Source organism: Mixophyes fleayi, chromosome 4 (assembly GCF_038048845.1).
Source record: "Mixophyes fleayi isolate aMixFle1 chromosome 4, aMixFle1.hap1, whole genome shotgun sequence".
Classification (NCBI taxonomy): domain Eukaryota; kingdom Metazoa; phylum Chordata; class Amphibia; order Anura; family Limnodynastidae; genus Mixophyes; species Mixophyes fleayi.
The window spans coordinates 26,882,907-26,894,645 of record NC_134405.1 but is presented as its reverse complement, the minus strand read 5'-3'; the positions used below and the strand labels follow the sequence as shown (position 1 = coordinate 26,894,645).

Genomic DNA, 11,739 nt, shown 5'->3' with positions numbered 1-11,739 from the left:
GTGTTCGTTCCATCTATCCTTCAGTTTCCTTCCTGTTCTCCCTATGTATTGTTTGCCACACATACATTCAACAAGATATACACAATATTTAGTATCACACGTTATAAAATCCTCCACCTTATATATTTGTCCATTCGAGTTGGATCTAACTTCTACAATTTTCATGGAGTGATACTTAGCATTTCTACATGCTGTACACAATCCACACCTAAAAAACCCTCTATTCCCAAAATGATTTTTATATGGTTTGTAATGGTACTTTTAACCAAAATATCTCTAAGCGTGGGTGCCTTTGTATATAAATACTGTGGTTTATCCCGTATAAAATCTTTCAAATCCACATAATTTTTTATAATAAATGGCGTCTTATAATATTCTCCACTTCCTTGAAATGTGTATTAAATTGAGTTATAAACAGCAAACTATACCCTGGAATTTTTGTGTTGACTTTTTTCTTTTTGTCCTTAGGGATCAGTAACTCCTCCCTCTCCATTTTCTGGGCTTTTTTTCATCACTTCATCTAGTTTTTCTTCCTGATATCCTTTTTCCGTAAATTGATTTTTCAACACTTCTGCCTGTGTTTGGAAGTTACTACTGAAAAGGGAAAATTGGGGGGGGATAAATGAGATGTGTATAAAGGGCACTCTTTTACTTAACAATATAGAATGAGTTTCTGTTAAGAATAATATCTTTATTAGATTAATTCAATTAGCGAAATATTAAAAACACTGAATGAATGGACATAATGACCAAATACATAAAATAAACATACTGTTAAGAAGTAGTAAAAATACTACTGTGCTGTCTCACTGTATTCCAATAATTATAAATAATTGCACATTGGTATAATAACAATGTCATGTTCACTACATACTTCTGCTATTCTCAATATGCATAAATGTAGGGGTCTTATTAAATGTTGATTCAAAGCACTTTTTTGAAAACATCATACTGTCCAATTGCACATTAAGTCATATGCAAATTAGCATCTCTTTTCAGTCAATGTGAGGTGAGTAGACTTTGACCCTAGCACATTTATGTGCAGTACTTATCACTAGATTGGAGAAATGGGACCACGAGCACCCCAGTGAAATTTGGAAGAGAGATCTCAAAGATGAGAAAAACATGCCAGGAGTGGAAGCTCCAGTGATTCTGCTACCCTCCTGTCAGAACTGCACTGGAACAAATGCTAAAGAGCATGAGAGAGCTTCTGCCATGGAATTGGTAATGGAATTGCTGGTCAGGTTATCTCTGCCACCTATTATTGTAAGCCAAAACAACTACAGTGGGAGCACCAGACACAAGCTGGGCTACAGGGATGTGTCTATGTTCAATGAAGCAATTAAAGAAATTGATGATTCCCACTTACAGGTGTTTGAGGCAATTATGACTGTCCAGGGGATTGAGGAGTCTTTGGAAGCCTATCATGCATTGAGCCAGGAGGCCTGTGGAGTATATGAGGATATAGACGGAGTGGGTGAAACTGGAATACTGGACCAAGTTCTCTATGCTGGCAAAGAGCAGGAGCAGTTTGAATACCAAAGATGCCAACCCACTCCTGATAGCCTGTTTCTGGTAGATGGAGGGCAAGCAAACCTGAAGGATAAGCAAGTTCCTTATGCAATGAGGGTATAAGGAACTTGATTGTTATGGAGCAGCTATTGTTGAAGATGGCTCACGAAATTCAAGAAAGGGTGTCTAACCGCAGCCTGGGTACCCCAATGCAAGCCACAAGGTTGGATGTTGAGTATATAGCCATTGACAGCACAACAGCAAATCAGTCCAGAGCTTCAAACAAGCTTTCAAGATGCCAATTTCAGGAAATTCCTTCTGCGCCTACAACCAGCACACCCCATTAGCACCCCCGAAAAGACAAGCACTGGGGCCTCCCAAGTACCATTGATTCTACCCTTGTGACCGACACAGACACATGCAGTGTAAATGTTACTGAAGCAAATGTCCATTCCTGATAGCTCACTTAGTGCCCGCCACTATGGCTCATTACTCAGAAGCTCTTATTTTGCACAGGGAGAGATGCTATGAACTGGGAACAGAAAAGCTACCCCAGCCAACATGAGAGGTCATTTTCAATCTGGGTGTGAGAGTAGGAAGTTAAGGGGCTGATGAACAGGAGGGTACAAATTGCTAGGACCATTGGACAGCTTAATGGCATTCCTGTGGCCAAAAATTTCCCTGGATTGAGTACATAATTATGGACAGATGGAAGTAGGACTATTGGTAGCACTTCCCACTGAAGTCCTCCTCAAAATGGAAAAATGTTGGTCACCGACAGAGAGACCTAAACTTCATGCCATTGTCCTCCGACACTGTACCTACAGAACCGTGTGTCCCTGGTGGATCAACAGCCGCAACCCCTGAACCATCACAGTTGAGTAACTCATCAACTGATATTAGGGATTGTGAGGTTGACTTAATGGAGATAGATCGGGTTTTAGAGGACCCAACGGACAGACCCATTCCTAGATAGCCTCCACAGTGCTAATGGCAAATGACACTTCAACCAGTAGAGCCCAGACCATGTGGTAGAATAGTATGCTGTATCGGGTCAGTGACATGCCAGCTCTACATGGTCCATGCACTGCTGCTTGTCAAGAACATAGAGAACTTAAACTTATTTATAAGGTTTAACCCATCACATAATTGTGGATGATAAGGCCTAAATCACAACTGCAGTGTAAATAGGGTATATTAAGTGAATCCATTAATAAGTTGAACTACTAAAGTGTAAAATGTGAAGACAGAAAGTCTGTTGTATGTGTATCTGATGGCTCTGCACATTCCAGTGTGAGAAGATAGCAGTGTCACCTTTGACAGCTTCGAAGAGCCCCTGCTGTGAGTTGTATCCTGGCCTGGGATGGAGTTTTGACACCGGAATAGACTTTTAGAAACAGCTCAGTATGGTGTCTGGCTCAAAGATCCCATGTGCTGACTTGGCTATATGTGATATAGACAAAAATAATTCAGTTTTAAAATGACCGTGTTCGTGACACTGCTAAACAGTTGGTCATCCCTATTAAGTACTGGGCACAGCTATTAATGCCCCCATAGCTGGTCAATTATAGATTTGTAAGGCTAATGCCATCCTGAAGAGTAGCTTCATTTAACCAAAGATCGCTTAAGAATTAAAAGTACCAGGCCTCTTGCAGCATGAGACAATGTCCCAGGGCACCCCATTGGCATCCCATTTGTACCAGTATTGTACAATTGCATGTATTAATAAATTGTGTTGCATAGACTTTGAAGTTTGGTGTTTTCCACGTCCTTAAATGTTGCCAGATGGTTCCACAGAAATAAGTTATTCCTATGATTGGCACAGCATGTTGATTTATGGGATTGTAAATAGAAAACATGGGAAAAAGGACTAGAAAACACCTTATGTGTCTTTGGGGCACTCAAAGGAAAATGAAATTATTAAAACATATCCAAATTTTATTATTATAAATTAAAATAGTAGCATTGATACGCAATTAGAAGCAGTGAAATATTAAAAACAAGTGAATGACATAATTGACCAAAAAAATCAGGAACTGTTAAGATCGATAGAATAACTATCGAAATGTGCTGTTTCTCCAATGATTCTGCATTAATGAAATAATAATCACTGAATGGGATGGACGGTTGTATTATGATATCTGTCCAAATATATCTAGTATTGTGCTAGATTACTAATCAGGTAGCCATGTGTAGAAAGGTATCCACTTCAAAGGTTGTATACAGCGTCATGTTTCATAAATTTATGGGATGTACTAAAGCACTTTTGATCCATGGTTGATTATACTAAGTATTAATTAACATTGTTTATTATCATTGTTTATAAACATTTGAGCACTTTATGTGTTTATAGGTTATGGACCATTTAATTGGGTCCCTTTTCACATGGGGTTCCTCTTGCACTATGTTTTCTGTTTCACTTATACACCACTGTACTCTTGATTATAAATTTTATTCTACTTTATTTTATTTTACTGTATTTTACTGCAGTTTTTGGTTCACTTTAATTATTCTAGGTACCCTCCACTATATTAGGAGGATGTGCACCCTATATTTTTACATACGTCCCTACGATGTAAAAAATATAGAATAAAAAGTAGTAATAGGCACTGCTCTTGTATTTATAATTTGGAGTCCCTATGAATTTAAGTATTGAATGGTTGTTACTCTGATACTCTTAACTGTATTTAACAGTTTATCGGATTTCTTTTTATCCTACCCATAATCCAATGTCAACATCTTGACAGCGAAGTGTTCCATGCTATCAAACATAGACCTATCAACTCAAGTCTGTTTAATTTGATTATGATGTCTAGATATGGATTCTTTATCCTAATTCCTTATGTGCTGTTTATTATTCATTTGCAGTGTTGTGTTAGGAATTCATAAATGAACAACGAATGCAATAAACACTGTACCAGTTAACCAGGATTGAGTGTTATATTGACTCTCTCTTGTAGATAGATCAATATCCGTTTTGTTCTCTGTTACAATTTGTTATAATCTTACCTTCATCATAATTAAATGCTACTCAGCATAATGCCAATATCGGGCGGCTATCATCTTTAAGATATTTGTTCAATACAATGCCTGACAACAGACAACCTGGGAAAGCCGAGAATCATAGCTGTTTACAGTTGCCATGGTATCCGCCCAAAATGACGTATACTAGTGGGCGGCTCTTGTACTATAAATAGCTCACTGAAATGCCGCATCGGGTTGCCTTGAGAAAGCTTAGCAGAGTGAAACGCGTGTCGGCGTTACTCATGCTGCTTTCTCCTCTGCTCAATATACTATTATAAGTTCTTTATTTTGGGATGCTGTGGGGTTCAGTATGGTTAGGAGTCTGCCGTTATTTCTCAGTATATGATTGAGGCTACGTGATTAAGACACTTTAGCGATAGCAACTACAATACAGTAGCTGCTCATACATCCAGCTTGTTGAGGCTTTTCTTTATATGATTAGGAGCTCTGTTCTTTGAATAACGTAGATGTGGTACATTTGATAAAGTTAGTTTCACCCTACATTCTAACTCATTTATAAGTAACATAGAAACCTATATAGGTAGCATCATCATCATCATCATCACCACTTATTTATATAGCGCCACTGATTCCGCAGTGCTGTACAGAGAACTCATTCACATCAGTCCCTGCCCCATTGGAGCTTACAGTCTAAATTCCCTAACATACACACACACACAGACAGACAGACTAGGGTCAATTTGATAGCAGCCAATGAACCTATTAGTATGTTTTTGGAGTGTAGGAGGAAACCGGAGCACCCGGAGGAAACCCACGCAAACATGGGAAGAACATACAAACTCCACACAGATAAGGCCATGGTAGGGAATTGAACTCATGACCCCAGTGCTGTGAGGCAGAAGTGCTAACCACTACGCCACCGTGCTGGAACATATTGGTTTGACCTTGCACTACTATTAAAATGAGTCTTGTTAGAAGGTTTCCCATAAATATTTGAAACATAACGCTGTATACAACCTTTGAAGTGGATACCTTTCTACACATGGCTACCTGATTAGTAATCTAGCACAATACTAGATATATTTGGACAGATATCCTAATACAACCCTCCATCCCATTCAGTGATTATTATTTAATTAATGCAGAATCATTGGAGAAACAGCACGTTTCGATAGTTATTCTATCGATCTTAACAGTACCTGGTTTTTTGGTCAATTATGTCATTCACTTGTTTTTAATATTTCACTCCTTCTAATTGCGTATCAATGCTACTATTTTTATTTATACTAATAAAATTTGGATATGTTTTAATAATTTAATTTTCCTTTGAGTGCCCCAAAGACACATTAGGGGGTAAATGTATCAAGCTGAGAGTTTTTCGGCGGGTTTGAAAAGCCAATCCGATTCTAGCTATCATTTATTTAGTACATTCTACAAAATGATAGCTAGAATCTTATTGGTTGCTATAGGCAACACCTCCACTTTTCAAACTCGCCAAAAAACTCTCAGCTTGATACATTTACCCCTAGGTGTTTTCTAGTACTTTTTCCCAGATTTGATAATTTGTGTGTGTGCACCTATCTCCAAGTGGTGGATTATATATGGTATGTGATCTCAATAATCTATTTTGGGAAATCCCTTCACTTTGAGTCTCTAGGATCATCCTGGTGTGATAGGGAGGTTTCTAATAAATATAAAACATGTATGAAGTAGAATGCCATAGCTGGATTCTGAACCTTTTTTTAAAACAGCATACTGTCCAATTGCACAGGAAGTTTTATGTAAATTAGCATCCATCTTCAGTTAGAATCAAAGGAATCGGTAATACCTTGGAAACTGAGTTTGTGGCATAGCAAGGAATTTCATACATATCTGTTTAGCTGGTTACTAAATGACAGTACTCACTAGGGGTTATGATCCCTGTTGGCCTGGGTCAGGATTGTGCCAAGTGATCAGATGTTCTAAGTCTCCATAGACGGTGCTACTTTGTGTACCTGCAAAAAGCAGGAGAACATTGGGCTTGGTCAGTGCTCAAGGGAAGACAGTGAATCCTTCAGCCCTCTGAGTGATTTTAGATTTAGCACAGTCAACCCTGGGGCTCATTCATGTCATTAGTGCATTTACCTTTGAGAAAATGAAATCTTGGTGCAGTAAACATGGTGTGATAACTTTGATGACTTTCTTTCATTTACAGGACAATGAGGTTATGTCAAGTCAACAGAGTACAAATCCTGTGTTTTGGCGTCATAATTTTCAGCATTGGATGTACAATTCACTTTCTGGGAATTCACTTTCCAAAGAGGTGAGTGATTTTATGACTAAAATTTTCTTAAGGAATCTCTGCAATGTTGCCATCCAACACCATGACTCTGTTGTCACTGCAATGCTAGATTTAACCAATGTAAATCAATACCTAACTAGATCTAACCAACTGGCTCTCAGAGCTTATGGTATGTGACAGCAGAGACTTTTCTCTTGGGCTAAATTAATATATTTTCCTTAAACATTGCCAGATTTCTTAGATGTTTCATTACTTAATTATGTATGTAATATTTGGGCAATCCCAGTAGCTGTGGATCAAAATTCTTATTCATCTTGGAAAAGCAAGTATTATTTTAAATGATTTAAACTTGCATAGTTATTTAATATACAGTGATCTCCCCATCTGCCATCTTCCGCACTATATATTTACATCTTGGATTTTTTAAGGATTCTCACAATATAATCTGCAATGGCAAATTAAAAAACAGACAATAATTGATTACATAAATTTTCACCTCCTATGGTATAATAATTGGTAGATGCACATTTAGGGCAAATAGAATTGTGAGTCTTTGGAAAAGTCCCTACTAAAGAGGACATGTTGACCTATTCTACTTTGCCATGTTGCTTGGGCACAATCAGGTTGGATGGGTATCATTGATCAATTCTCTCATTATTCCACAGATTCTATTCCACATTTATGTCTAGGTGGTAACTGAGCCACTCCTGGACATTTTTTTGATATTTAAGCCATCTCAATGTCGCTTTCACTGTATTATTTTGGCAATTTTCCTGCCACAATATAAATCTTTATGGCAAGACGATAGTCTGGTCCAAAATTTGTCTATATTTTTATCCATCCATTTTTGGACATGGTAAGGACTAAAAGATCTTGTAACGGTACTGAATTTTAATATTTCCAGACTTAGGACCTTTAGGTATAAGGCTGTTTTCCATAGTGAAGAGAAGGACTCAGCCCATGGAAGAGTCCAGAGCATTTGTGTTTAATTAGGAAAATAAATGACCATACAGAGAATTTTGTGTAGATCATTGTTAAAAATCCACAATCAAATCCATTTTGATTCCATCATGCAAATGAAAGTTGATATTTATGATAGGGCCATGCTATGCATCTATTTGTCTTAACAGGCATATGTAAATATATGTGCTAATCTATATAGTGAGATTTAAAATACTGTACTCCATTGTCAGGTCCCCTCAGACAACTGATCTGCGCCTTGTGTCTGATGTGCCTCCATCATCCTCTTCTCGGACCTGCCAGGCTAAAAGTCACATTGTGTTTCTAAAGACCCACAAAACAGCTGGGAGCACCGTAGTGAATCTTCTGCATCATTATGGAGACAGGAACGGTTTAATCTTCGCTTTGCCTTTTAAACGCCAATTCAGTTATCCCTATCGCTTTTCATCTCGCTTTGTGAAAGGGTTTAATTCCCCCAGGAGGCCGCAGTATGACATCCTGTGTCATCATATGCGCTTCAACCTCCCAGAGGTAACACCACAGTCTTGTGTTCTACTAAGATTTATTGGCATCATGGGCCTGATTCATTAAGGATCTTAACTTAAGAAACTTCTTATTTAAGTCTCCTGGACAAAACCATGTTAAAATGCAAGGGGTGCAAATTAGTATTCTGTTTTGCACATAAGTTAAATACTGACTTGTTTATGTAGCACACAAATATCAACTTTAAATTTCAGTGTACAAATAATCTATCAAGTATTTGTGTGTTACATAAGAAAACAGTCAGTATTTCACTTATGTGCAAAACAGAATACTAATTTTCACCCCTTACATTGTACCATGGTTTTGTCCAGGAGACTTAAATAAGAAGTTTCTTAAGTTAAGATCCTTTATGAATCAGGCCCCATGTTCTTACTTAACCAAGTTGAACATAATCACTCTAGACCAGGGTTGTCAACTCCTTTTAAATATTTGTCTACTTAACAGTGTTGAACATATTTGTACAAGTATTAGTGTACAAGTATTTGTATGTATGCCTAGGCATAGCGTAAATATGTGGCTTGAGTGTAAGTAGTAAAGTCTAAACTGTAATAAACACAAAGCGAACATATAGTTTTGACAGTTATTAATAAATACTTTCCCATTTTCTCCAAACAGGAAGCTTTATTCGGCAGTAGTTCAAATGGAAATTTACATCCTTTTCTTGATATAACATAACACTAAGTACTGTAAACTGGAAGGGAAATAGACAAATAGTGGGAAATTCTGGGTCATTGGGTGTATACCGCAGAAGGGACATTGCTCATATGAAAAATCCACAACATTCTCTAAGTTTATAAGTTTATACCACCTGTCTTGGTAAACTTGTATCCTCCTACCTCTCCACTCCTGAACTCTACATATTAGTCGCCGTCTCCATCTATCTCTCAGCCGTCTGCTAATGGTAGTCTGAAAGGCATTTATAGCTTAAGATACATAGACCGAAGCTGATGATGTCTCATTATATCCGAATCTAACGGTAGTCTGAAAGGCACTTATAGCTTAAGATACGTAGACCGAAGCTGATGATGTCTCATTATCGTCCGAACCTATAAGGGAACTCTACATTAAAGTCAATGACCACTATTCTCTTTATATTCTACCCACTTTCTAGCTTGCTGACTCACACTCTCCTTTATCGCACATATCCAGGCAAATCCAGCCATGTCCCTTCTTCACACAAGATACCACCATGCTCCTGGTTCACAAACTAATTTGGTCTTATCTGTTGCTCCTGTCTGTCAATCCCAACATTGAGTCAATTTCACAAAACACATATCTGTAGGGGGTTTACATCATCTCAATGTTTCCAAAAGAAGTAGTGATGCTCCAAATATGTGTCTGGTACCTCAAACCTGCAGCAACTGCCAACAAATTCAAATAATTTCAGATTAACCAACACACCATCGGTGAGCCTCTCTTTCAGAAGAGCTTTTAAAAGCTTATTTATTTGGCAGGTGGGGTAATGATAATATGTTATTGTTGTAGGTTAATTCTGTTGATCTGAGTGATATATATCATAATATCATGATGTATGTATATCAACCATTTTCAATGCTGTAACCTGCAGTTTAGGCAACTTGGATGACATATACAAATTTAAATGTTCATCTATATACGCCTGGTAGTATGGACAGACATATGATTGTAACTTAATTATATTGAATGAGTAATGATTTGCATAGACTATATAGATCCTCACTTGTTACCATTATTGTGATTACTGGCACCTGTGGAAGGGGTGGAGGAGCCCCCCAAAATGTAGGAGAATTAAATCCAAAGTGCTGACATGCCATCCCCCCATGTTCCTGAAACGTCGAACTCTCTCATAACCTCTGCCCAGGCACAGCTGCAAGAATTCTCCAGAGTAGCTTCCCCTCTCTGGAATGTTCTACCCCTCTACTAAAACTTCAGAACCTTTAGATTTTACTTAACGATCCACCTCTTCAAGAGGCCTGTCCTTCTATCCATTATCTTTATCTTTCCTACTATAGCCCCTAAAATTGTACCCTCCTTCCCATAGTTTCTATTACTATTTTCCCTGTACCTGTGAAGTCACTTTATGTAATTTGCTTATAACACAAAACCCTGATTAATATGTTGGCTCTTTATAAAAAAAAAAAGGATAATAATAGTAACATGTGAGTAGCAAACATTATTGTATAAGGGCGGTAGAATAAATCTGCAGTATTTCTTATATAATTATATACAAATGTATTATACCTGCCGCTATTAATTGTGCACATATACCATGGAATAATTACACCAGAATGTGTATAAAACAAAGTTCATTTATTTTTCAGGTTCGGAAGGTGATGCCTTCAGACTCCTTCTATTTCACAATTTTTCGGGATCCAGCTACAATGGCAGAGTCCTCTTTCTCCTACTATCGTTTTTCTTCATCTGCTTTCAAGAAGGCACCTAATTTGACAGCATTTATTTCCCAGCCAACACATTACTATCGACAGGGAGAGAAATCCAACCAATATGCCCACAACCTATTGTGGTTTGATCTAGGACATAATCCTGATGCCCCCTTTACGGAAGATTTGGCAAAAGTAGGAGTCCAGGCAGTAGAGGCTACTTTTAACTTGGTTCTTCTGGCCGAGTACTTTGATGAATCCATGATCTTCTTGAAAGAGGAACTGTGTTGGGAGCTTGATGATGTGGTGACCTTTAAACTGAACATCCGTGGAACCTCAAAGCCACTGGAGCAAAGAGAAGTAGAGCAACTAAGGGCATGGAATGCTCTTGACTGGTACCTTTATTCTTACTTTAACCGTACATTCTGGGAGAAAATTGAACATTTTGGGAGAGTAAAGATGGACAATGAGGTGAGGAGGTTGAGAGAAAGGAGACAGCAGTTGGCTGAACTTTGTCTTGAGAACTTGGAGCCTGTTGGAGCAAAAGACATTAAAGACAAAGCTTTTAAGCCCTATCAATCTGGACAGGCGAAGATCCTAGGGTGGGCTGTAAAGACAAATCTTCCGCCTTATGTCCGTACACAGTGTTTTAAAATGGTGACTCCAGAGCTGCAGTATATGGATTTATTATCTGCACGTCAGTTTCCAGTGGTGACACAAAACGGGTCAGACCTAACAGTTACTCCTACAATTCAATAGCTCAGCGAGAAGACCACAGATGAAGACTTTATCCAAGTTATGCTTGAGGCACAAGGTTGAAAATATGACCTCTCTAAAGTAGATCTGCCTCCTGTTAGGAAAAATATCAACTCTGATTGAATAATGCAAGTCTGTCCATCTCTATTATGAAAAGGATGCAAAATAACTTCATGTGCCCTCCAATTCCTTTATTTTCTTTTATACATTGAGATGTAGTAAGATCTCAGAGAATGTATGGAATGGACATTGCTTTATCGTAGAGAGTGCATTGTTAAATTAATCACAATGATACTGCTGACTCTTTAAGTCTGCCCAGTTGCACTAGCATTGAAAACTAGA

General features: G+C 38.0%; 1 protein-coding gene across 1 annotated transcript; it reads left to right on the top strand.

Annotated features, from left to right (window-relative positions):
* The first annotated feature begins 6,695 nt into the window (after nucleotides 1–6,695).
* Nucleotides 6,696–11,400, top strand: LOC142150588 (galactose-3-O-sulfotransferase 4-like). The gene is made up of 3 exons (XM_075205788.1): nucleotides 6,696–6,799; nucleotides 7,972–8,269; nucleotides 10,582–11,400. Exons 1-3 carry the CDS (start codon nucleotides 6,696–6,698, stop codon nucleotides 11,398–11,400), a joined length of 1,221 nt encoding a protein of 406 aa, XP_075061889.1.
* Nucleotides 11,401–11,739: the final 339 nt, after the last annotated feature.

Coding starts and splice junctions, on each gene's coding strand:
- LOC142150588 (XM_075205788.1), top strand. CDS start 6,696: ATGAGGTTATGTCAAGTCAACAGAGTACAAATCCTGTGTTTTGGCGTC. Junction 6,800..7,971: donor GGAATTCACTTTCCAAAGAG/GTGAGTGATTTT, acceptor CTCCATTGTCAG/GTCCCCTCAGACAACTGATC. Junction 8,270..10,581: donor TGCGCTTCAACCTCCCAGAG/GTAACACCACAG, acceptor TTTATTTTTCAG/GTTCGGAAGGTGATGCCTTC.